Genomic DNA, 26,471 nt, shown 5'->3' on the forward strand with positions numbered 1-26,471 from the left:
TCCACGTGCTATATCCTGTGTCCCTCTATCAATTTCAGATGGCTTTCTGGCTTTCAAAATATGTAGCTGTCGAGCTCGCTCGCTGTCCACATGCTGTATCCTGGATCCCCACACCCATTCAAGATCAGACGGCTTGCTGTTGTTCGAAGTGCATAGCTGTCAAGCTATCATGCTGTCCACATGCTATTTGCTGCATCCCCACACCCATTGAAAAGGAGATGGCTTGCTGGCATTCAAAGTACGTGTCTGTCGAGGTAGGTTGCTGTCCACTTGCTATATCCTGAATTCCCAAGCCCATTCAAGATGAGATCGCTTGCTCTCTCTCTATCGAGTGCAGCCTGTGGCTGCTGGTTGCATCATTGGCTGGGACACGGCTATGCCGCTGATCCAGTGTCCCCCTTATCAGTCCACTGGTACTCATTTTGCCGACCTCGGAAGGATGACAGGCTGAGTCAACCTCCTGGTGTATATTAATTCAGCGGCCAACGGGGCATGAACTCGGGACCCTAGGATCCCAAGCCGCCACCCTAACCATTAAGCCAACACCAGATCTCTTGCTGGAGTTTGAAGTACCTGGATGTTGAGCTCAGTTGCTGTTCACATGATATATCCTGTATCCCCACACCCATTCAAGATCATATGGCTTGCTGGCGTTCAAAGTACGTCGCTGCCAACAAGCCAGCTGTCCACGTGCGACTTTGTTTGCTCACCTTCATTGGGAAATATTTGCCATTTTTCTGTACAAAACTATTTAAGCTCAGTCAAGTCGCATAGGGAGCGTTGATGGACAGCAATCTTCAAGTGATGCCAGATTTCCGATTGGATTTAGATCGGGGTAATGACTGGGTCATTCAAGGACATTTATCTTTTTGTTCCTTCGCCACTCGAGTGGAGCTTTGGATTATTGTCATGCTGAAAGGTGAACTTTCATCCCAATTTCAGTTTTCTTTCAGAGCACAGCAGGTTTTCCTCTAGGATTTTTCTGTATTTTGTTCCATCCATTTTCCCTTCTATCCTGACAAGTGCCCCAGTCCCTGCTGATGAGAAACATCCCCAGAACATGATGCTGCCAACATCATGCTTTACAGTTGAGCTGGTGTTCTTTGGGTGATGTGCTTTGCTGGGCTTGCACCAAATGTAGTTTTGCATTTTTGCCAGAAAGTTCCATCTTGGTTTCATCAGACCACAAAACGTTTTGCCACATGGCTTCAGAATGTCCACTGGTTTTTTGCAAACCTCAAACAGGACTCAAGGTGAGCTTTTTTTAGTAATGGCTTAATTCTTACCACCCTTCCGTACAGGCTAGACTTGTGAAGTGCTTGGGTTATTGTTGTCACATGCACACAGTGACCCGTCTTTGCGATAAAGGCCTGAAGCTCTTTCAAAGTTGCCATTGGCCTCTGATCAGTCTCCTTGCTTGGTCATGCAGTTTGGAGGGATGGCCTGATCTCGGCAGGGTCTTTGTGGTACCATACACCTTCTACTTTTTAATGATTGTTTTGCCTGTGCTCCAAGCGATATCCAAGGCCTTTGAAATATTTTTATACCCATCCCCTGATCTGTGCCTTTGCACAACTTTATCCCAGAGGTCTTTTGAAAGCTCCTTGGGTCTCATAATTGAGTCTTTGCTGTGAAATTCACTATCCAGCAGATGAAACCAACAGGAACAACTGATTTTATTCTGAAATCATCAGAATCACACCATTTTAACCCAGGTGGAGGCCAATTAACTTGGTGTGTGATTTTGAAGGTGATTGGTTATAGCTGAGCTAATTTACAATTCCTATTAAAAGGGGGGTGAACACTGATCCAACCAAGATATTCTAGTTTTGTATTTTAAATTAATTTTCTGAAATTTGTAGAATTTGTTTTTCACTTTGGAAGTTTTGGGTTACGATGCATCAATATAGGTGGAAAAAGTCTGATTTGATGGAATTTCTTCCAGGCTATAAAAGGCAACAAAAGGTGAAAATTTTGAAAAGGGGTGGAGACTTTCTATAGGCACTGTATACAACTCTAGCCAAATATGTATTTTACAGAATGAGAACTATTTTAATAACTAATTTTCATGATTTTTATTGCTCTTTTCTTCCAACATCAGCTCCTTCAACCACAAGTTGCTGCTGCTAAGTTCCGAATTTGATATTTCTTCACGTTTTATCATGGAACCAAAGAAAAACTGTGCACCTGTGGAAGCCCAGCTTCCTTTCTGTACTATACATCCTATATTTATGAATGCACATTATTCCAACAAAATAGTGGTCTATTTCTGACCAGTACATTTTTAACTGACATTCACATCACCAACACCTTGTTTCCATGCACCACTCAATCTGGATGGAAAAACCATGCTGTCTATGAAATTGCATCTCCATGTAATTTAACATTTCCATTTTGATGTGTCAAGACAGGTTGTTTTCTTTGGATGATCAATAACGCATAGTGCGAGCGATTAAGCATGCCTGCACGCAACGCACACACACACCAATTTCCAATGATGGCAATTCCATTCTGAGACAGTTTTCCGCAGTTTGTGGGACACAAATCTGCCAGTTTTATCAACCGTCACATTTATGTTGCATAAACAAAGGGCAAATAAAGAAACTGCAAAGACATAACTGATTAAGTTTTGGTCAAAAACAGTGAGTGTAAAAGTAAACATTATTGTGACCTTTCTTGAACCTCATGGCCCAGAGGTGTTTAAAGATATAACCGACGATTATTGTTTATGCTTCACAATAGCCCACCGTCTGGTATAAGAATGGCAAAAAGGAGAGAAGTACTGGGAGAGCATCCGCAACAGTTGTCCATCAGTAGAAGGAGGTGTCGGATGAGAAGGCGCCTGCTAGTGTGAACTGGTCTTTGAGTAAGACACAGAACATACGCTGAGGCACCGAGCAGGAATAAGGTGCAGGGCGGGGGACAAGTGTGCGTAGCACAAACTCGCGTCCACGAGGAGCTGGGAAACCAGAAGGAAGACTCGCAGAGTTGCCTTGAATCAATGCAACATCGTCTCCAGGTGTGTATGCAGAGTTCTGCAGATACATTACCAGAAGTAAATGAAGACAAAACGAGAAATATGATTACGTTTGAGAAAACGTGTGTTCTGGGGATAAATTTCAGCTGTTCACCACCATCCCCGATCCAAAACCATGATCTTTTCTACACCCATTAAACCACCCCCACCACTCATCAACGTTTGCTCACGTATCCATCTTGTCCACCCCTTGTGTTCTCTCCGAACCCTTCTCTTTACCTGCATACTTTGTTTGTCCATCTTGGTCTACCTTCTCCCTCCACCCTGCTATTGGCATTTTCCCTTTCTCCTGCTGTTTCCCTGGTCTTGTTGTGGCCTGGTCTGTTCTGTGTCCTTTCTCTTCCACAAGCCGAGACCATGTATTAAATAAAATAAAATGTTGTATTCAGTGTTAAACCGTTCAATCCTTTCAAACTCTCAATGTGATTTTTCTCAAATAAATTTCAGCATGACTTTCAGAAACTGTAATATACATTATGCTGACAGTTTTAACCGAGGCTGAAATGAGTTGTCACAGAGAGGTAGTACCCGGTGACAAAGAGATGCCATAGACTGATGGGGTCCTCAAAGTATTATTGTTGCAAATGAGAAGAAAATTTCCAGTTCAGCACAAATCAACTGAAGACCATTCAAGCTTTGAACTCTGTCTTACCTGCTGAGAGTTGATAAAAAGCCCACGGAGAATGCTCCCAGCTGGGCCTCGTCCAGCACCAATAACAGGAACTTCTGGCTGCTCAAGCAGGCTTGTTACAAATCTCGTACCCAGAAATGAAAGTGTAATAAGGGTTGATAAGGAAATAGAGTGGAAGGCATAAAAGCAAAGGACAGTAGAACATATGTAAATTTGACAATTAAGATTACCTTTCCACCTCCTCTTTCTCTTTGTCCTTGTCAAGGCTTTGAACAGCAAACTTTGCACGCAAGGAACGTCCACGAGCAATGACGGTCTCTGCCAGCCCCAACTGCTGCAACACATCCTGTGGGCATCATCAAAATTGAAAATGTATCAATGACCTATGCCTGCTATTAGACATGTGGAGGTGTTCAGCATTTCTTCGACCATTGTTGATGTTGCCAAGACTTTAAAATGACTTGCCATTAATGTTCCCTCATATATTAAATAAAAAGACCACAAAGTTAGATTTTTCTTCCTCCTGACTTGCGTGTTCCCCAATGGGAAGAGCTCAATTTTCCAATTCACATGTCCTTTGATAACTGTGCTGTGGACAGGGTTCCCATCATGATTAATCAATGCAGCAAAACAGCTTGAAAAAAAAAAAAAAACCGTATCTTGCCAAAAGATGACCACGTGTGACTTAAGGTCACACTGAGGTGAACAGAGCTGCTATCCACCAGGAGCGACTCCTTGAGGAATATCTGCCGACGAGAGATTCCGATGAGAATCGTTCTCCAGAGTAACCATGAAAAATATGTTTGCGTCATAATGTCTCAAGCTTGACATATCTAGAAAGCACTCATTGAGGTGTTCAATTTGAGGTGTGACACAATATGGTTCCTAAAACTTGAAAATTTGACCTTGGGGTCAAATATGTTTGACCTCAGGCGCTAACCATGAAGGTCAAGACCAATCGCCACCAAAAACTAATCAGCTGAGCGCCAGACCATATACTACATTCCCATAAAGTTTGGAGACTATTCGATTAAAATTACTCAAAAAATAAGGGTTTCGTCGACTCCCCTGATTTGCGACAAAGTGACCTTGACCTTCAAAATTTTATGCGCTGAAAGGGACCTCTATAGGCCTCTGATATGCGAAGTTACAAAAATTTCCAATGATAACTGTGCTCTGCAGAGTGATTTATACGTGATTACAGACAAAAAAAAAAAAAAACGTATGAAGGTCAAGGCCAATCGCCACCAAAAATTAATCAGCTGAGCACCAGACCACGAACTATATTCCCATGAAGTTTGAAGACGATCCTATCAAAATTACTCAAAAAAATAAGGGTTTCGTTGACTCCCCTGATTTGCGACAAAGTGACTTTGACCTTTGACCTTGAACTTCAAAATTATGTGCGCTGAAAGGGACCTCTATAGGCCTCTGATATGCGAAGTTACAAAAATTTCCAATGATAACTGCTCTGCAGAATTTTTTATACATGATTACAGACAAACAAAAAACAAAATAAAAAAAAACATACAAGCTGACTAACATATCTTGCAAAAACTTTGTTTTGGCAAGATAACAAGGAAACATTAAACTTTGTTGTCCTTTTGACATTGACACCGAAACCTACATGCCAAGGTTTCCAGAGACATAAAAGATCTGTGACACTCTACTCTCTCCTACATTTTCTGCGAGTGGAACCTCCTGGTTCTGTAGTGTTTTTCCCTTGAAGACAATCATTCACTGCCAACCATCATGAAGGCCAACTGTTTTTGCAAGAAATTAACGAAGATGTCTGTTTGTAATACATTTTTCCTCCAACTGGACAAGACCTAATCTTACTCACTTTTACTACTCACTTTTTTTATTGGTATAATTTAGTGTTTAAAATTTTTTTTTTAGAATAATCCACTTTTTTTATTCATACAATTTACTTCTTTTTTTTTGTAGTATAATCTACTCTTTTTTTTATTAGTATAATTTACTTTTCTTTTTTTAAGTATAATGTACTCTATTTTTTACAAGTATAATTTACTTTTTTTTTCGTATAATCTACTTTTTTATTGGTATAATTTAATCATTTTTATTTTTATAGTATAATCTACTTTATTAGTAGAATCTACATTTTTTTATTAGTACGACTTACTTTTTTTTATTTTGTATAATCTCTTTTTTATTAGTATAATTTCCTTTTTTTTTAGCATACTCGACTGGTCAAAGGTTTCAGAACACCACCATTTTCCCAGTTTTACACTGAAATTTAAGCAGTTTAATGTTTCAGTGTACTCTGAAATTAAAGCATAGAACAAATAAACAATTGCAGATAAAAAAGAAATCATGGAATCGTTTTGTTGAACAAAATTTTTGACTCAAAGTAGCCACCTTTTGCAGATATAACAGCCGAACATACTCGTGGCATTCTTTCTACAATGAGAATCAAATATTGTTCGGAAAGATCTTTCCAACACTGTTGCAGAAGTTCCCATCAATGTGTTGCACTTGTAGGTTGCTTTGCTTTCACCCTTCTGTCCAGTTCATCCCAAACCAGCTTGATGGGGTTTAAGTCTGGAGACTGTGCTGGCCATTCCATGATTTGAAGCCTATCATCTTATTCTTTTCTTCTAAGGTTGTTCTGACATAGCCTGGAGGTATAGCCTGACATAGCCTGACATAGCCTGGGTTGTTATCTTGCTGTAGAATGAACCCCTGACCAACTAGGCGTAGACCAGAGGGTATTGCATGGCGCAGCATAATGCTGTGGTAGCCCTTTTGGTTCAGGGTGCCAGTCACTCTGTGCAAGTTGCCGACTCTGGATCCAGCAAAAGAGCCCCACATCATCACGCTTCCTCCATGTTTGACAGTTGGTGTCACACACTGAGGAACCATCCTTTCGCCTACTCGACGACGTACCAAAACCCTGCGTGATGAACCGAAGATTTCAAATTTTGATTCATCGGTCCATAAGACCTTCTTCCAGTTTTCAGTAGTCCACTGGCGGTGCTTCATGGCCCAGGCAAGCCTTTTTCATATTTTGCCATCTTAGCAATGGCTTTCTTACTGCCACTTGACCTGTCAAACCTGCAGCTCGAAGTCTTCTCTTCACAGTTGAAACTGAGACTTCCTTACTTCGACAAGTGTTAAGCTGTGCTTGAAGCTGCTGTCCTGTGAGCCACCTATCACGCAAGCTGTTGACTCTCAGAAACTTGTCTTCTGATTGTGTTGTGGCTTTGGGTCTGCCAGAACTCTTCTTGTCAGAGTTTCCTCCAGTTTCCAAGTGCCTTTTGATGGTGCAGGAAACTGTACTCACTGACACCTTGGTTTATTTGCAATTTATCTAAATGAAAGACACAGTTTTAAGGGTTATAATGGTCTGTCTGTCTTCTTTTGTTGATTGTCTTTTCTCGCCATTATGATCGTAATATACTACTTCCTGCAGTACATTAATGTCCAAATAATGCTTCAGAGGGTGTAACAACACAGTCTGTTTCAACACTGCTTTTATACAGACAGAGGGTTTGTAACTAATCAACAAAAGTTGGGACACCTGGAGGAATTGTTTGCATCAACTTTCAAGGCTTAATTTACTTCCATTGCTGCAGAAAAGCTGCAGTTGCTATCCCATTATTACTTGTTAAAGGGTGTTTTTTAACAACTCTGAAATTTACATTGTTTTTCAGTTTTTGGTAACCTAAACCTTTTTTTTTTTTTTTTTTTTTTAATACTTCTGGAAGTTTACCGCTGAGCTTTGCACCATTTCAGGTTATTCACTGGACTTGAACTGCTTGAATTTCAGTAAAAACTGAAAAATGGGGGTGTTCTAAAACTTTTGACCGTCGAGTAATGTACTCTTTTTTTATTTTTATAATTTACCTCTTGTTTTTTTTTTTTAAATATAATCTACCCTTTTTTTTATTAGTATAATTTACTTTTTTTGTATAATTTCCTTTTTTTAAAAAAAGTATAATGTACTCTTTTTCTTCGTATAATTAACTTTATTTTTTAATTTTAGTATAATGTACTCTTTTTTATTAGTATAATTTACTTTTTATTAGTGTAATTTACTTTATTTTAAAAAAATTATAATCTCTTTTTATTCATATAGTTTCCTTTTTTTTTAGTATAATCTCTTTTTTATTATTATAATTTACTTCTTTGTTTTTAGTACAATCCACTCTTTTTTGTTAGTATAATTTACTTTTTTATTTTAGTACAATCTACTCTTTTTATTCATATAATTTACTTTTCTGTTTTTTTGTTCGTATAATCGACTTTTTATTAGTATAATTTACTTCATTTTTTTTTAGGTTAATCTACTATTTTTTTTTTGTTAGTATAATTGACTTTTTTGTATTATCTACTCTTTTTTTATTAGTATAATTTACTGAGTAATTCTGAGGATGCTTAACAACCACTTTTGTGCACATTGAAAATTAAAATGATGAATATGAAAAAAATTCAAGCTATATTCCCAGTGGCTGGTCAATCATTTGTGTGAAGTTTCTTATTGATCTGTTAAGCGGCTCTGGAGAAAGAGATTTTTTACATTTTTATTTTCAATCTAATATGGGACCAGACCACGTGACCGATGATGTTATAAATTTAATTCTTCACTCATATTGAGTCGTAGATCAGATCAATTAAGTTTCAGATATTTTGGATAAGGATTTCAAATCAACAAATGATGGCTAGAATACCACTTCACTGTTGACATCATCGTTATCACTTTGTGTACCCTGTTGGGAGTTGATGACATGTTTATTATTTTTTTCGTTGAGCGGTTTTGAAGGTGTCAATTTTTTTTCCCTTTAATCCAATATGGTTGCCAGACCACATGACCAATGATGTTTTAATTTTCAAACTATATTCCGCAGAGCTAGTCGATCATATATGTGCAGTTACGCATCACTCGATTAAGTGGTTCAACATAAGGAATTTTTTTTTAGGTTTTCATGAAATCCTCTGTGTCTGCTAAATTGCATGACAGATGATGTCTTTGTTGCCACTTGTGTCCCAATGGGTCGTTGATGATATATTTAAAATGCTTTGGATCAACTGGTTCAGCAGTTTGATAGAATGTTTATAAAGGTTTTAGCTTAATATGTTTATAAGCCTGGTGTTGGCTTAGTGGTTAGGGTGGCGGCTTGGGATCCCAGGGTCCTGAGTTCAAGCCCCGTTGGCTGCTGAATTAACACCAGGGGGTTGACTCAGCCTGTCATCCTTCCGAGGTCGGCGAAATGAGTGCCAGTGTACTGGTCCCGGTGTATGCCCCGGTTAGAATAGGTGTACCATATCCCTGTGTGTCGTAAGAGGCGACAAGGGTTGGCGTCAGGAAGGGCATCCGGCCATAAAACATTGCCTCAAGAAAAAGCCCAACCCCTGCACAGCAGGGAAAAATGGCTGTAAAAACGGTCATTTAAAAAAAATTTTTTAGCTTAATATGTTTGGCAGCCATGTTACATTAAGCCATGAGACGTTGAAATTTTCAAACTATATTCCCCATGGCTAGTTGATCATATGTATGAAGTTTCGCATTGATCTATTAAGCGATTCTGGAGAAGATGATTCTTAAAAATGTTTAAGAATTTTGTTATTTGCAATCCAATTTGGCCACCAGACCACGTGACCAATGAGATCATGAATTATAAAATTTTCACTCACATCGGGTCATCGATCAGATATATGACGTTTCGGATTAGGATTTTGATTCAAGCAATTATGGCTGTAATACCACTTGACCGATGACGTTATCATTATCACTCTACTTACCCCATGGGAGTTGACATATGACAGGTTTCAATTATTTTCATTGAGCGGGTTTCGAAGATGATGTCCAATTTTTTTTCTCGTTAATCCAATATGGCTGCCATACCATGTGACCTTTGATGTCAGAGTTATCAACAAAATATTCTCCATGGGGAGTGCCTCCTATGTTTAATGTTTCACATCAATCGTACAAGCAGTTGTGGAGAAATTTTTTTTTTAAGCGAAAATAAATGCACACACGCATGGACGCACGCACACAGTCTTGCGACCCCTTTGGGGCAAGTCTAACAACTAGCAAACGGTCTCAATTACATTTTGGATTGCTGTTCCCCTATGTCTGTTCGTTAGGATTTGCCATCAACCAGAGGGATCTCAAAAATAGCCAAGAATGCAAAACCTGGTGAACAATGGCACTTTTTTTGACGTAATCAGAAAAATAAAAATCCACCCAACATGTGGACACTAAAGGAAGGGTTACTGCCTGCCTTTCTAAATGCAGACAAGTTAACTACATTACAATTTCATTACGGTAAAGATCAGTCGGTGCAAAAGGCTTCACACCCGAAACCTCAGCTTCTCCCTTGCATCCCATGGCCGTCAGCATACTTCAATCAACTTTCTATTGATTCATTCATAGAGCGAGTGATTTTACACGATCACAGAAAATAGATGGAATTCACGGAATTAGTGACTTGAAACAGAAAAAAAACCCAGAATGTAGTAAACTGCAGAAAATGGCAAGTTTAGATCTAATTACAAATCAAATATTCACCAAACTGTCTGATTTTGTGTGTGCAATTGTCTTAATTCCAGTTCTTGTGGGGGACTTAATTTCCACAGCGTAATTATGAGACGTATTAAAAAAAACATAATAAAAAAAACGTAATTTGATGGATGAGATGCCATCTATATTTTCTGCCATCGATACCCGGAGTGTGAACACAGCCAATGGTCCGTTCATGTCAATTGCAGCTGCTTTGGACAAAGCATTCCTGTCATTCTCGATCTCGAATGCTGGCACTAAATACTGAATAAATTCCACCTAACAATCCCTGGAGTGCCCAGTTAAAATGAAAATAGACCTGAAAGTCACCACACTTTGTTGAAAATTAGGTGAATGGATTCCCTGAAAATAGTATCGCCGGCGAAAGCAAAATATCGGACATCACACGCACGTGCGTGCACCTTTGGAGAAAAGATTTTATACGGTGAAAAATCGTCGAAATACAGATGAGACTGTAAAAACACAAAAAAAATGAAAATGATCACAACATACACCTGAAACTCATAATGAAAACTCTTATGAAGCCCCATGGTCGAAAATTTATGGAAATTACTTTGTGAATGAAAAATATTTGACCAATCAAAGGTGGCAGTTTTCAACCACTAATGATAATAATTTTAAAAAATGTTGAAACATGTGTGGGAAGCAATGACAAACCCCCCCTGGGATACTTTCGTCAATGTACACATTGCCACATCTGCGTACATCCTCAGTAAATAAGCATACATATATATTGTAATTGTACCACATATAATTTGCGAAGGATGAAGGGGGTAAAAAAAAATTAATACTCCTATCCTCTCTATGCAAGTGTGTATCACATAGTGTCACTCTTGGTGGGGGTATTACAAGTCATACTAAAATACACCAAATCTGGGAAAATTACTCTGTCCATAATCTATCTATAATTCCAGCAATCTCTGTGTGTGTGTGTCTGTCTGTTTGTCTGCGACCGCCGTTTCTCGACGACGACTGGTCCGATCTCATTGAAACTTGCCAGGAATATTGCCAGGGACACCCGGATGTGCCTTTTCGAGGTTTGATATCGATCGGAAGAGCGGTTCCCAAGTTACGGCCATTTATCTGTCGACCAATGACAAGACACGGTGCTATGACGTCACGAATGGCGTCAAAATTAATGTTTATTTATTTATTTATTTATTTGCACGATTGACGGTCCGATCTGATTGAAACTTGCCAGGAATATTGCTGGGGACCCGCTGATGTGCCTTTTCGAGGTTTGATATCGATCGGACGAGCGGTTCCCAAGTTACGGCCATGTATCTGTGAACCAATGACAGAACACTGTGCTATGACATCACGAATGACATCACAATTAATGTTTGTTTAATTATTTTTTTTTTTGAAGGATTGACGTCACAATTCTTCTTCTTCGTTTGGTATGACGTCACAATCGACACTGGGGACCTGAGTATGTGCCTTTTCAAAGTTTGATATCGTTCCTCCTCATCCATTTCAGCTGTTTCCCAAGTGTCTCCCAAGGTTTGAATTAATTAATTAATCCCAAGGTTTGATTATTATTTAATTATTAATTTATTTAATTATTTACTCCCAAGGTTTGATTATTATTCAAATTATTAATTAATCCCAAGGCTTGAATTTTCCTGAAGGAAACAGCTGTTTCCCAAAGGTTTGAAAGCTGTTTTTTCCCAAGGTTGGAATTAATCGTTGTGCTTGGTAGACATTTGTGAATACATTTACAGAGAGAGGGGGGGAGAGAGAAGGGTGAGAAAGAGGGGGGGCAAGAGAGGGGGGCAAGAGAGGGGGCAAGAGAGGTGGGGGGGAGAGAGGAGGGGCGAGAGAGGTGGGGGGAGAGAGGGGGAGAGTGGGGGGGGGCGAGAGAGAGTGGGCGTCACAATTCTTCTTCGTTTGATATGACATCACAATTGATGCTGGGGACCTGATACTGCAGGCACGAAGCTGCACATACGGGCCCGCACTAGTCTATCTATAATTCTAGCAATCTCTGTGTGTGTGTGTGTGTGTGTGTGTGTATGTCTGTCTGTCTGTCTGTCTGTCTGTTTGTCTGCGACCGCAGTTTCTCGACGACCGTCGGTCCGATCGGATTGAAACTTGCCAGGAATGTTGCCGAGGCCCTGCAGATGTGCCTTTGAGGTTTGATGTCAATCGGACGAGCGGTTCCCAAGTTACGGCCATTTATCTGTCGACCAATGACAAGACACGGTGCTATGACATCACGAATGATGTCACAATTAATGTTTATATATTTATTTTGTACGATTGACGGTCTGATCTGATTGAAACTTGCCAGAAATATTGCTGGGGACCCACGGATGTGCCTTTTCAAGGTTCGATATTAATCGGATAAGCGGTTCCCAAGTTATGGCCATTTATCTGTCGACCAATGACAAGACACGGTGCTATGACATCACGAATGACGTCACAATGTTTATTTATTTATTTATTTATTTATTTTTTGCACGATTGACGATCCGATCTGATTGAAACTTGCCACGAATATTGCTGGGTGACCCGCAGATGTGCCTTTTCGAGGTTTGATATTCATCGGACGAGCGATTCCAAAGTTACGGACATTTATCTGTCGACCAATATCTGCGAGAGAGGGGGACGGGAGAGGGGGGATGAGAGTGGGGGCGAGAGAGGAAGGGCGAGACGAGCGGGGAGAGAGGGGGGCAAGAGAGGGGGGATGAGAGTAGGGGGGGCGAGAGAGGGGCGGCGAGAGATAGGGGGCGAGAGAGGGCTGCACATACTGGCACTCACCTACGGGCACGCACATACGGGCCCGCACCTACGGGCCCGCGCTAGTAATAATAATACCATTCCTTTCACGCCGTAAAGGTGCAAAGAGCTGCCTAGGCAGTTTCATTGGCAAGGAGTACAGTCCTGGAGAGGTCGCCACTCCGACACAGGTTACCCAGAATGGTTGTTACCCCAGTACACTGGTACTCATTTTGCCGACCTCGGAAGGATGACAGGCTGAGTCAACCCCACTTGGTGTTAATTCATTGGCCAACAGGGGCTCAAACTCAGGACCCTTAGGTCCCAAGCCAGCCACCTTAATCACTAAGCCAACACCAGGCATATTCTATTCTGTCCATAATTATGGGAGAATTAACCCATGCATAAGGATGGCTTCTTCGCAAGTCAATATTAATTTAGTTTGGAGCGCCATGTCCTGTAGATCCGGTTTTCACATTTTTCCCCACGTGCCATTTGTAATTTTACTTTCATTTTTAGCTCACCTGGAACATAGTTCCGGGGAGCTTATACAATCGAGCAGTGTCCAATGGTGAGTCAGCGAGTGAGCGAGTCCGTAAACAATGTCATTATCACTTGAACCAAACACACGATTTTGATAAAACTTGGCCACAAGGTTTATTTTTGATGCCGAATGAAGTTCTATTGACTGCATCAAAATCTGCACTCATTAAGGGGGTCTATAGCGAGGGGGGGAGGAAGGGAGTGATTTTGGACTCCCCCAAAATAGGTATTTGCTCTCTTCTCCAAAACTACAGACAAGATTTTGATGAAACGTGACCACAACCTTCATCATCAGTAATGTACCAAAGTGTATCGACCACATCAAAATCTGCGCTCATCAAGGGGGTCTACAGGTGAACGGGGATTGACCCCACAAAATAGGTATTTGCTCTGTTCTTGGAAACTCCACACACAATTTTGATGAAACTTGACCACAACCTTCATCACCCAGGATGTACCTAAGTTTGTTTATGGCATCAAAAATTTCAGGGTCCAAGGTCATCTGCGGGGGGTTTGAGTGATTTGCTCCTGATCCAGGTGAGTGTCACTGTGGTGTACTGGCATGTGTGGGCAGGGCACAATGCGGGGAGCGTTGTGGAGGCATGGAGGAGTGGTTTTGGTGGTCACGTGCCTGTAAGGGATATAGGTGTTCGCGCTGCCTGAGGCATTTGTGGTAGTCTGTAGTAGTGTGCATTTGGACAACACCTGGCGAGGGTCCCAGAGAAGCGCATCGCGAGTTTTGCGCGCCCGCACGCACAGTCTTCGGTGCGGGTCGAGTCCTGCAGCATGACGTCCCGCCGGCGCCTGCGAGTCACGTTGAGTGAACGACGGCCACGCTCGGAGTTCGTTTTATTTCTGCTTTGCAAGCCTCGGGAATGGTTTCTGCAATGCCACGGCTAAAGGACGAGGACATTAAGTTCAGCTCAGACGCGGCGTCAGCTGTCGCACAAGCTCTGAGGAATGTCCGGGGTCTCGATGGTCGGTTTGCTGCAGATGATCCGGAGGTCAGCGCGATGTTCCAGGCGCGCACAGCCACACGCACCGTCTTCGGTGCGGGTCGTGACCGAGCGTTGCAATGCAGTCAGTCGGACGGCGGTCTGAGCACTCGGGGACGTCTACGGTGTGTGTGCCGAGAGTCAGTGCCGATCATAACGGTCATGGATGGCGGTGTGCGAAGCGTCCCCTACGTCCCGGGTCGAGACCTACTGCCGGTACGGTGTTTTGTGCATGGCGTACACTTTTACGCCCCGGATCGAGTCTTGCAGCCTGGGCATAGCGACCCGGAGCAGGAGATGCTGCCGATGTTGAACCTGTTTTCAATTGGTCCGAAGGTGACAAGACCAATGCCTGTGGAGGTCGAGGTGAATGGCGAGCCGATCGTGTTTCAAGTTGACACCGGGGCTGCAGTGTCGGTCATGGGCGAGAGGGCTGCTCGTGACCTTCGCGGTGTTCACCTGGTCAAGACGACCTTGTCGCTGTGCATATACACCGGCGAAGCGATTGCGTCACTTGCTGTGACAGATCTCGGTGGTCTACCGAGGTCAAAGCGCCCTACTCTCGTTGTTTGTGGTACGAGGGGAGGGGCCCGCCCTTTTGGGCCGGGACTGGTTGGCGCGCCTCAGGCTAGACCTCCAGTTCGTAACTCCAGGTGCACCTGTGCCTCCTTCAATAGCCGAGGGCGAGGTTCTGGCGGCAGGAGCCGCAACGATGCAACATGGGCTGCCGTTCATTGCTTCCGACGACGATGTTGGACGGGGCTGGAGCAACGGGAGCCATGCCAGCGGCGACGGGCTCTCGCGCTCCCGCGGCGCTCGTGGTACGGTGCACACCCGTGTCGTTCAGACGATTTCAGCGGGGGGGGTTGGAGCGAGCCGTTCGCGTTCAAGAAGTTCGCGGAACGCGACCATTGACGACAAGCAAGTCATCGCAACGTCGCGACGACAACCAAGAGGCGTACACACAATGTGATTCATGGGTTGCTAATTGTTGCGTATTTGATTCTCGCTGCACGATTGATGCGATTTAGCATTGTTAAAATAAATGCTGACAGTTCGCGTGTGAGCATAATATGTTTGGCTGGGATCAATCGATGGGATGTCCGATATGATCGATATGATGTGAAGAGCGTGGGGGCGATCGTGGCGAATAAAGAGGTCTTGCTGATCTCCAGCTGTGAGGGCAGCCCACAGTTCGCTACCCTGTCATGTGTGGGGATTATGCTGGGAGGACACGCTGTACGTGAGGGGAAGGTTGCGTCGGAGCGGACGATGTTTTTGCTGTGGTAAAACACTGATACGTCTTCAGGCTACGCTGACCGTCCGTGTGGACGTGCATGGTTTTCTCGTTTAGGTTGGATGCGCGGTTTTGGTGTGGGACTCAGAGATCGGCTCAGAGCCGGGGCTGGTTCGCTGTTCAGCGTTACCCCCACCCCTGGTTTCGCCAAGGTCAGACGTGCCTGGCGCCCTGGAGCGCAAACCTCTGTTCTCGCCAAGGCCGTTCGGACGTGCGTTGAGATCTTGGCTGGATGTGATGCGTGGGTTTGTTATGGGATTGATGGTGCGCCCAGCCGACGGCGCTGTTCAGCGTCATCGCCCATCCCTGATATGGCCAAGGTCAGACGGGCCTGGTGCCGTGCAGCACAAACCTCTGGTCTCGCCAAGGTCGGCCGCGCTGGCGCCGCGGGGCTTCCAGGCTCGGAATGTTTATCTGATTCGGTTCTGTCTGGGGGAGATGTGCCACCTTGTTGACCGGGGGCATTTGATGCTGCCGGGGGAGGTTCGCTCGGGAGGTCATCGCAACCTCGCCGGAGGGCGTGTAAGCATGAGCCTCCTGGGGGCGCTTCTGCTGCGTAGTGATGCTGTGCTTCCCAACTTGCTTCTTGATATCTTTAACGCGGTCAGGGTTTTTGTGGGTTCGTCGTGCAACTCAGTATTCGAGCACCTGTCCATTGCTTTGAAATTCAGCTCGCTCACATCGACACGTTATATGGTGTGATGGAGATAGAGGGCTGAGTTATGGGCCGGATTACACCAACGGCGTTAGGGTTACGGGTAGCAGATGAAGCACGGTTCCTTTTGTGCCGTCTCGTCTGGGTTTAGGTTCGCGGCCGCCTGATTAATGCCATTTTTGGCTCTGGTTGCTTTCTGTGTGGTGGTGCCTATGCTTTTTGATTGTTATCGTTTTTGTTCCTCTTTGCTTTTATGTCATGGTATTCTGTGCCGATTATGCTTATCATTATAATGGTCATTTTATAATCATATTTTTAGGAGGGAGGAGTGTGGTGTACTGGCATGCGTGGGCAGGGCACAATGTGGGGAGCGTTGTGGAGGCGTGGAGGAGTGGTTTTGGTGGTCACGTGCCTGCAAGGGATATAGGTGTTTGCGCCGCCTGAGGCGTCTGTGGTAGTGTGCATTCGGACGGGCAATAAACAAACAGAGTTCGACAACCCTCACGACTATCCGAGTTCCGCTGCCCTCCGGACACTACAGTCACGACAGGCGGTCCTTTTTTTTTATTCTCCGCATTCCCAAGTCACTGGTGGGAAAATACGCTGCCCAGGGGTGTCACACAGGATTTGAGGGACAGAGACTTGAGGACAATTATATATTTTTTCAATGCAAGTGCACAAGTAAATGTTTATTTTTCCATCGATAATACAAAATGGAATTTATTTTCTAAAACGGTATTTTGGAAATGGATGAGGCAATATAAAAATGAAAAAGAAGAAAAAAAAAAAAAAAAGGAAAAATCACTGGCTTTACATCCATTATTGTACCTTTCCAATGATGCAGAAAAAATTGAGCCTTTGCAATCAAGACAAGCTTTCCTGTCAACATGAGTCGTGGAAACAGAATGGGCATGCAGTGTGACAGTGCGATCGAGTGACCATGGATGTTTAACAACAAGAATCCCTGGTAAAAGTAATATGGTTTAATGTGCTGAACACGGTGATGAACTGACCGTCTGGTTTTTAACGGTACCCGGTCTAACTTCACCTGAGCAGCCCCGACACAGATGGTCACATTGATTTCACTCACCAACATTATAGAATTCAAAAAAAGTTCCACTTACTAATAAAAACAAAACGCTTGAGAAGTTCACCCAAAGAAAAATCGGTTCAGGAGTTGATGATTTCACCACTGGCATTCAGACGCTTAAACATCATGTGCCTTGAGCCATGTAGACAGAAAATTCACACAAACTCTCAAATATGTGGTGAAAAATTCCCACTCACTGCTAGGCGTCCAGGGTCTGAGTTTGGTTGTCGAAGCACCCGACTAGCGAGAGATATTGTCTGCTGCAACAGCCGTTTTACCGTTGGGACATCATCAGAGGACTCTACAAAATAAATATAGATTTTACAAAGAGGGAAGGGAAATAATGTTTGATGGAGAGCAGAGCATTTTGTCAGATCATCAAAAAAATATTTGATCATATCAGCAGGGTAAAATGGAGGTAAGTATTCCTGATTGTCGCTTAATCGCACCCCTGTGTACCTTCTTCAACCTTCAGAAGTGCCGCATGAATGAGGCAAGGCAGAAGGTGTTGGGCTACTTCAGCAGGCTTTAAACCGGCCAAGAAATGGAGAACCTGCCGTTAAAGGACAGTTCCAGTCATATTGTCTTGTGTCAACAGCATAACCTTTTTGAGAGTTTCATATTTTTTGCATTATTGTCAGTCAATGATAATTTTCCAGGCAGTTATGTCCACACATTCACTCACATTAATCATTCAACCCCCTCTCACTACCTCTGTGTGCCTTCTCTCATACCCGCTCTGCTTCACGTGTATCATCAAAAAGTCTCTTCTGGCGGCGTGCTGGGATCGGCTTGCACGATTCCCAAGCCTCTGCCCACATGTTTCCTGGAATGCGCATGCGGGCACTCAGCTCACCATGGCCATTGCCATCCACTGCTTCTGTGTAGTCTCGTGGTGAATACCAGCGCACAAAATCATCGAGCAAACATCCTGGATTAGCGGCCTGTGAGGCACACGCACACACAGACAGAAACATCAAAGGCTAATGATCTTCACTAGAATAAGCAAACACAATACAGCACGAGAGGACCACAACACAGCATCTGCTTTACTTTACAATTAAAGGCTCAACACCACATAATGTTTATATAGATATATTTTTAATGGAATAAGCACAGGTGAGGTACATTATATTAAAAAAGCATGCTTGCATGTTTGTAAATGTAGCTTTTCAGTTGGTGGTATGCTTTGGATAATTCACCAACTGGCGTTTGTGTGTGTGTTTGTTTGTCACACTACTCCTCCTACAGTTCTGGGCCAATTACATCCAGACTTGCTACAGAGGATCAGCATCTTTGCTTGTGGTCTTGGGGGAGGGGGGGGGAGGGGATGCAAATTCTCCATGTAAATGTGTATTGTGTAGCACTGCCTCCAGGTGGGTGAGGGTATTACAAGTCTCCACTACTTACAGAGCATTCAGTATTCCTGTCCCCACGTTTTCCAGTGCAGTGAGGTGTTTTAAATTATAAGCAGAAGGTATGTTTTTGCTTTTATACATTACCCGGTTAATTGGTTCGCAGGCGCCAGCAGTGACCACTATTTTTGGTTAATGGGCGCCAGCAGTGACCACTATTTTTGTTGTGTCTGTGTGTCTGTCTGTTGGGTAGTCGATCTATCTACCCTTATTGTCAGGTTTTCCGTCGTTATGTCTGTCTGTCTGTCTTGTTTGTCTGTCCAGGCTAGTACTCCGTAAACAGGCTAGTAATCGTAGGCCGATTTTGATGAAACTGGTGGTAGGTTCATACCATGACCTAGTTCTGCGCGTTTCAGAACCGTTGCTATGGACCCCTCAGTTGCCGAACAACGGGCCTTTGAAATTTTCAAAAAAATCTAAAAAAATAAAAAATATCGAAATTCAAAAATCAAACTATGATCGTTTGTGGGCAACACATTCAGCCTCCTTGACAAAAAAATTCAGCCCGCTCCCATGAAAACTGTCGGAGAAGATAGACTTTGAATGAACCCTGGTCGAAAACAATAAAAAAAACGAAGTTCGTTATATCTCAGTCTATGAGTCAGACATACATGAAACTGGTATGGTAGGTTCATGGTATGTCCTAGTTATGTGTGAGAAAGAACCGTTGCTATGGATGCTTTTGTTGGCTAGTAACGGCTGAAAAACGACTAAATTTGACTTGATCGACTACCCATGTCCGCCTACCGGCTTGTCTGTGTTTGTGACTCTCTCCAGAGCATAGCTCCATGACGTTTGATGCGATCTTGATGAAACTTGGACACAAGTTAGATATGATGGTCTAGTTGTGTCTTTTTGTATGAGGGGCATCCCACACCCCTTGTGGGTGGAGCTACGCCCACTTGAACTTTTTATTTTTATTTTTTTCTCTCGATTTTTTTTCTCGCAATTTCATTTCCTAAAAGCTGTGTGTAATGTTCATAAGTACAACATATAAAAAATCCGATTTGATTTGGTCAATATTGACAGAAGAGATAGGTTTTTATGATAGGGCTTCCTCAAAAGCTTCCACTAACTCAATTGTATCTATTGTGGCATTGTTCAATAATGTCCGCAAACCATCGTCGCCTCCCAGCTAGTTTACTTTATTTTTTTTTGACTTGCGCAAAGCCATCAGTTGCCTATACACTGCCCAAATATGCGTCAGAAGAGCGTGTTGCATGCTTGGAACAAGATGGCCCAGAGTGCGGGTACTCTGATTATATATATATATATATATATATATATATATATATATATATATATATATATATATATATATATATATATAATACATGTGTAAAATACAGGAAGTGGAATACTGTACCTTACAAAGGGATTACTTTCCTTCTTATACAATGACATTACCCAATTGTGTTACCGTTTGACCCATGGGGAGACAGCAGGAAATAGGTGAAAGGAGCTTAACAAAATTTTTCTAACTTTCTGGAGTATAAATCCTAAATCAGAATTTGAAGCCAGTAGTGAAAAGTCAACTTTACATCCACTGATCCCACAAGGTAGTTGGCAGCAATCTTGCTATAATCAAGCAAACGTGGATGTCACCGAAACTCCAAAACTGACATGTGGCAGAAATAGCACCAGCTTTATTGGTAGCCGGAATTACAAATAATCTTTATTTTATGATATAGAGTATGACAGATTGTGATCAATAAAATTTCTTTCAAAAATGAAAAATTATAAGGTGCATCTCCAAGAATGTGCTGTAGAACATTATCAACCGAAGGTGGGCCGAGAAGGGTACTCCTGTCGGGAGGGCAGGAATGCCCGCTACGAACAACAAATATTGTTGGTGGATAGTAACTTCTAAATTAAGAATTCTTCTTTAATTATGAGGACATAACTGAAAACTATACATGACCAGATTAAAAAACAAACAAGCAGTCATAGACTGGTACTTACGAAATCGTCAACTTGACCTCTGACCTTGTCTAATAAAAGCTGTCTCTTGAGAAGGTTGCGACGAAAACCAGAAGTTTCTACGATGATTCTGTACCAAACGATCAAAAAAAAAATCGAATGTTTTGGATGTTTGACCTCACTGTGACCTTGACCTTTGACCGATTTTGACCAAAATCTAATCAGTGCTAGCCATCACCCTCCTGAATCACGTGGTGTAATTTGACATTGGTAGCTTCTTCCGTTCGAGTTATTTTTTGGATGTTTGACCTCACTGTGACCTTGACCTTTGTCCGATTTTGACCAAAATCTAATCAGCACTAGCCATCACCCTCCTGAATCACGTGGTGTAATTTGACATTGGTAGCTTCTTCCCTTCTCGAGTTATCGTGCCTTCAAACAAACAAACACACGAACAAACAAAGAGAAACGGAAGTCATCAATATACTTACGAAATCTTTAGATTTCGTAAGTTACAAACAAACAAGTGATGCACAATGATCAAGAAAGAATTAAAAATCCTGATATTCCTGTGTTGTTGAATTGACAGTGTAGATGACTTGAAAGCAAGTTGTTTCATGGATGAATAGAAGTTTAAGAAAAAAAAAATCACATGAAAAGAGCCAGCAAATAGCTTTTTGAATTTCATGTCAATTTCCAATTGGAGGCTATCAGGATCTTATGACAGTCACAGATCAAGACGGGCAAAAATTGTGTTTTGTTTTGGGTTGTTTGTATACATAGTCAAAGCTCATGGAAGAGCTAGTACGAGTACTCTGAACGGATAAGGATGTAACAGTCAAAAACAGGATGCAAAACACGCCTGCATGGGGTGGACAAGATTGATACAGAAGGAAAATTGGGAGGGATTTTGGTGGGGTTAACGAGGGTAGAAAAGATCATGGTTTTGAATTGGGGATGATCTGAGGTGATGAACAGCTGTCTTGAAGACCTGGAGAGAAAATGAGAGATTGAAGAGGATATGGAAGTTGATTCCACAGGTGGGGAAAAAAAAAGAGGAACAAATGAGTGGAGGTGAGCAGTGATCTTGGATTTAGGTAGTTTCACCATAAGGGGGTTGATGGTGGACCGTGTGAGCCCTGCAAAAACCTGGGGGAGGAAAAGCATGGAAAGAGCAGAGGGTGCAAGACAAGAAAGGAGGTGGTAGAAGACAGAGACTATCGATCTGTCTGTGATGGCAAAGTGATAGACCCATAGACTCACTCAGCTTCATCGTGGGACATTCCAATCATGGGAGATCGTTTACTTTCTCATTAGTTTTCAATCCCTTCCAAAAGGCAATTTACTTCGTGTCACCATTCCTTACCTTTCAAAACAACAGAACATTATACTGTGATAAACTCTATTCCCTTCGGAACCACGCAAAAAATTGGGAGCGACACACAGCACCTTGAACGCTTCCATGTCTGATAGCAGGCAGGCACTCTGCATGCGGGCCCGCAAGTGTGCTCCTTCTGCAGATGTTCCCAGCTTGGCGAGCACCTCAGTCTGCTCATCAAGAAGATCTTCTGTCATTGGGGCAGACTCCTGCACTCCCACAAAATCACCATCACAAAAAAACAAAGCATATCAACAAGAATTTTGGTCTTTTCCCTCAAGTAATTGGTCATTTTCAGTGTTGAGCAATTTATGTTCTTTCAACATACACTACGGACATTATCCAACTATTTCATGCACCTCGAGTTATAAAGAAAAAACACAAATTAAAAACAAAGTAAAAACACTAGAAAGAGCAATCAACGATTGCACACCCTCGGCAGGACTTGTTTTGTGTGGTTTTACAGAACGTATTTTATAGATGTACTTGCATTCTAATTGTACATACTTTATGGAGGTACTCGGTTGAAAACAGATAAAGTGTACTACTGGCCAACACTAGGTGGCATTTGTGGCCTACGTTAGCACATTTTGTGCGGACAAACAAACAAACAGACCCAAATATCTCCTCTGGCGAGGGTAAACATGCGAGTCAAACCAACCTGGGTGATAGGAATGTACAACGGTGCACCAGAAGATAGTAGGATAAGGCTACTGTGTTGCTGGAAACGACCTTCTGCCCTCTTGGATTTTTCATTTGATGGATCGTCCCCATCACTATTTACAACTTTTAAGGATTGCTCTCCTCCTTCATCCCCACTCAACTCACTCTCACATTCATAGAACTCATCCTCGCTGTCCTCACTCCAAGACTCCCAAGATCTAAATCCAGAAGCATCTTCTGAAGGACCAGCACTGTGCCTGTCTCGCCTCTGTCGACCCCCAGTTTCCTTAACTAACTGATGCTGGTTCTGCAGTTCTTCACGATTCCTCCTCCTCTCAATGCAGCAGTTCAGCATCTGGCATAGAAAAGGAAAAAAGATAGATGACAAGCAGGTGCTACAAAAGGGGAAAACGGAGATCAACAGGCAGATTATGTTGTTGCCATATAAGAGAAAGGGCTTCCTATGTTTTTCCCATGATGTCATCACAGATCTGACAAACCACAAAACTACCAATCAAATTATGCTTACAAAGTAGCATGTCAGTATGGAAAATAAATGATGCTAACTCTGATTTTACAAATCAAGGAGTTACTGATAAACATGATGAAATGATGCTCTTGGGGTTTATGCAAAGTGGATCACAGGTATCCTGAGGCAGTCACTTGGGCCGGTATTTCATCCCGAAAGTTGAAAACATCATTTGAAATGTTTATTTCGAAGGTAAGTTGTTCTAAATCACTTTGATGTAGGATTGGTATTTCAGCAGCAGAGTAGGATACTGAGACAGGGTAGGTACGACCGAATGAAGGAAGCCTAAGGAATGTGCAGATGTTTGAATGGATGCAGTTACTTTCCATTCAGAAGTTATAGGGCCCAAGGTTGACATTCATTCGTCGTTGGGCAAATCTGTTACCTGAAATTTTTGATGCAACAAACAGCAGCTGAACTCTGGAGGGCCAGGATTCAACCTGCACAAAAAGAAAATTATAACTGCCAAACTAAACTTGAGACAAAATATAATTTTCTGCAGCTGGGCAGAGAGAAACATTTTGTACTTTTAACACAGCAATTCAAACAAGCTCAGGTTACACTGAACAACAAAATTTTTTTACTGGAGATGTGTAAAGTGATTTAGACTAATTTGGGTACGCTGATTTCAAAAATCATAACCGTTTTGCTGTATCATGTCAGGATTTTCAGTAACAGAAATATTCCCATTGCCTAGAAGTCAGGATTTCAATGATATTTACAAAAATTCATTTATTCATTTATTTCATCATGAATGCTTCAAAATTATAGAAATTACAGAAAAACTCCACTAGAATGGAATTAAAAATGCTTTAGGCATTTGGCTTTGCGTTTGTGCTGCTCTGTGTCAGTTTCACGATGCAGGAACCAGCAGAAATCGCCCATCATGTTCGGGTTGTGCCGCCCTTGGTAACGCGTCTCCATGAGTGAAATCTCTTGGTGGAATCGCTCGCCGTGCTCGTCCGAGACTGCTCCCAAGTTGTCAGGGAAGAAGTTCAGGTGCTGGTGTAGGAAATGGATTTTCAGGGACATCCTGGAGCCAAGTTTCCTGAAGGACTCCAGCAGCTGCTGCACTATTTCTTCATAGTTGTCCGCGCGCTCGTTCCCCAAGAAGTTGTCCGTCACAGCTTTGAAGCTCCTCCACGCTGCCAGCTCTTTGGGGTTTAGAGTTGTCGGAAAAGTTTCGTCCTTCATAATCTGTCGGATTTGCGGTCCAACAAAGACACCAGCCTTGATCTTGGCCTCCGACAAGGTGTTACCAAACTTTTCCTTGAGGTATAAAAACCCACGCCCATTCAGATCCATTGCCCGTACAAAACTTTTCATCAAGCCGAGCTTTATGTGGAGTGGTGGAAGGAAAACCTTGGCTGGGTCGACAAGGGCGACATGCTTCACGTTGTGTCGACCAGGTACTTGCTCTTTTCGCTCTTCCCAATCTTTCTTCGTCCAGTGATTCTTGTCGTCTCTGCTATCCCAGAGACAAAGGAAGCACATGTATTTCGTGTAGCCTGACTGCAGCCCTAACAACAGCGCCACCACTTTCAAGTCTCCGCAGATGTGCCAGTTGAAGTCATTGTACTTGATGGAATCAAGCAGCTGCCGCATAGTCTCATAGGTCTCTGTCATGCCGAACGCGTGAGCCAGTGGGACTGATGGTTTCTCATTGCCATTGTGGAGCAAAACAGCCTTCAAGCTGTTCTTCCCCGAGTCGATGAAGAGGCGCCAGTCTGCAGGATCGTGATCACACCCAAGTTCTTTCAACAGACCGTTGATGTCACTGCAGAATGTCATCGTGTCTTCCATCTCAAAGAACTCAGCCATGTCTCTGTGACGTGCTCTGAACAAGGATATCTTGGTGTTAGGTTCAAGCAGATTCTACTGCTGCAGCCTTGATCCAAGCAGCTCTGCCTTCGCCTTTGACAGCGCGAGATCTCTTACAAGATCATTTAAGTCTCCCTGGTTCAGAAGGTGTGATTCTTGAGTGTCGGGTTCAAAAGGTTCATCATCACCATCCTCTTCACCACTGCTTACAGCTATGTTCTGATCAGCTGGAGGTGTTGGAACGGGGTTCTCGTCATCATGAGGCACAGGTTTACGAGCAGAGACGCAGTCAGCGTACTTGATGTGACCTTTATTCTTCTTGTTGAAGCCGGCGATGCTTGTGCAGCAGAAATAACAATCATCATGATGATTCTGCGGCTCACGCCATATCATGGGCACCGCAAATGGCATGCTCGCGCGCTTGCCCACCAACCACTGAGTCAAGGTTGTGTGACAGCTTGTGCAGCAGATGTGTGGTGCCCAGCTCTGTTCTTGGTCCCCCACCTTACACCCGAAGTAGTGAAAGTAGGCGGCCTTCATTTTCACTGCTGTAGATATACTTCGCTGTTGATCTTTTTTGATATACCGACCACAGACATAACAGAAGTTGTCAGGATGATTGGTACAGGAACGCCTACTCATCTTTATCTGAAAGAAAGAAATATAACACAAGTTAACAACAATTGTACGAAATAGACATGTTAAAGACATATGTAAATTACATTGAAATCCTGACTTCTAAGCAATGGGAATATTTCTGTTCCTGAAAATCCTGACGTGATACAGCAAAACGGTTATGATTTTTGAAATCAGCGTACCCAAATTAGTCTTAATCACTTTACACATCTCCAGTAAAAAAATTTTTTGGAAATTTGTTGTTCAGTGTTATCCGACTAAGAACATTAATCCACCACCAATCCACATCAGCCTTGTTAAAGCAGGTATAAAAGGTTCAGATACACTTTGTGTGACATAATAGCTGGTGACAACTCAAACACCAATGTTTTGAGTCATAAAACGAATGCAGTACTTTATATTAATGGCACATTATGAGGGTTGATTGTAAAGCAATGCCTCTTATTAAAATAAAATTTGTGACACACAAAACTGTATCCTGTACAAAGTTTAAATCTGGCCACTTTTGCTCTATTTTGATAGACGACAACAGAGATCCAAGATGATCTGCACTGATCTTCTCTTGCCTTACAAGAATGAAAGAAAAATCAGACATT

At 42.6% G+C, this 26,471-nt stretch overlaps 2 protein-coding genes across 3 annotated transcripts in view; one reads left to right on the forward strand and one right to left on the reverse strand.

The window, feature by feature from the left end:
* The window catches only part of LOC147032414 (ubiquitin carboxyl-terminal hydrolase 17-like protein C), a 69,994-nt gene extending 58,068 nt beyond the window's left edge, over positions 1 to 11,926 (forward strand). The window contains exon 13 of the mRNA XM_085870039.1: positions 11,582 to 11,926. The gene's annotated coding sequence lies outside the window, so the exon portion shown is untranslated. The remainder of the gene's footprint in view (positions 1 to 11,581) is intronic.
* Positions 2,061 to 26,471, reverse strand: part of RAB3GAP1 (RAB3 GTPase activating protein catalytic subunit 1) — a 93,307-nt gene continuing 68,896 nt past the window's right edge. For both annotated transcript variants that reach the window (XM_085870027.1, XM_085870028.1), the window contains exons 16-24: positions 23,804 to 23,858; positions 22,888 to 23,244; positions 22,298 to 22,435; positions 18,248 to 18,457; positions 17,973 to 18,066; positions 17,711 to 17,814; positions 3,899 to 4,014; positions 3,690 to 3,792; positions 2,061 to 3,035 (exon numbers count right to left, since the gene is read on the reverse strand). In XM_085870027.1, coding sequence (XP_085726153.1) covers positions 2,811 to 3,035; positions 3,690 to 3,792; positions 3,899 to 4,014; positions 17,711 to 17,814; positions 17,973 to 18,066; positions 18,248 to 18,457; positions 22,298 to 22,435; positions 22,888 to 23,244; positions 23,804 to 23,858 — 1,402 coding nt within the window. In that variant the 3' untranslated portion in view covers positions 2,061 to 2,810. The remainder of the gene's footprint in view (positions 3,036 to 3,689; positions 3,793 to 3,898; positions 4,015 to 17,710; positions 17,815 to 17,972; positions 18,067 to 18,247; positions 18,458 to 22,297; positions 22,436 to 22,887; positions 23,245 to 23,803; positions 23,859 to 26,471) is intronic.

The sequence above is a fragment of the Eptatretus burgeri genome, chromosome 2 (assembly GCF_056783735.1).
Source record: "Eptatretus burgeri isolate ZD-2024b chromosome 2, Ebu_testis_v1, whole genome shotgun sequence".
NCBI classification, from domain to species: domain Eukaryota; kingdom Metazoa; phylum Chordata; class Myxini; order Myxiniformes; family Myxinidae; genus Eptatretus; species Eptatretus burgeri.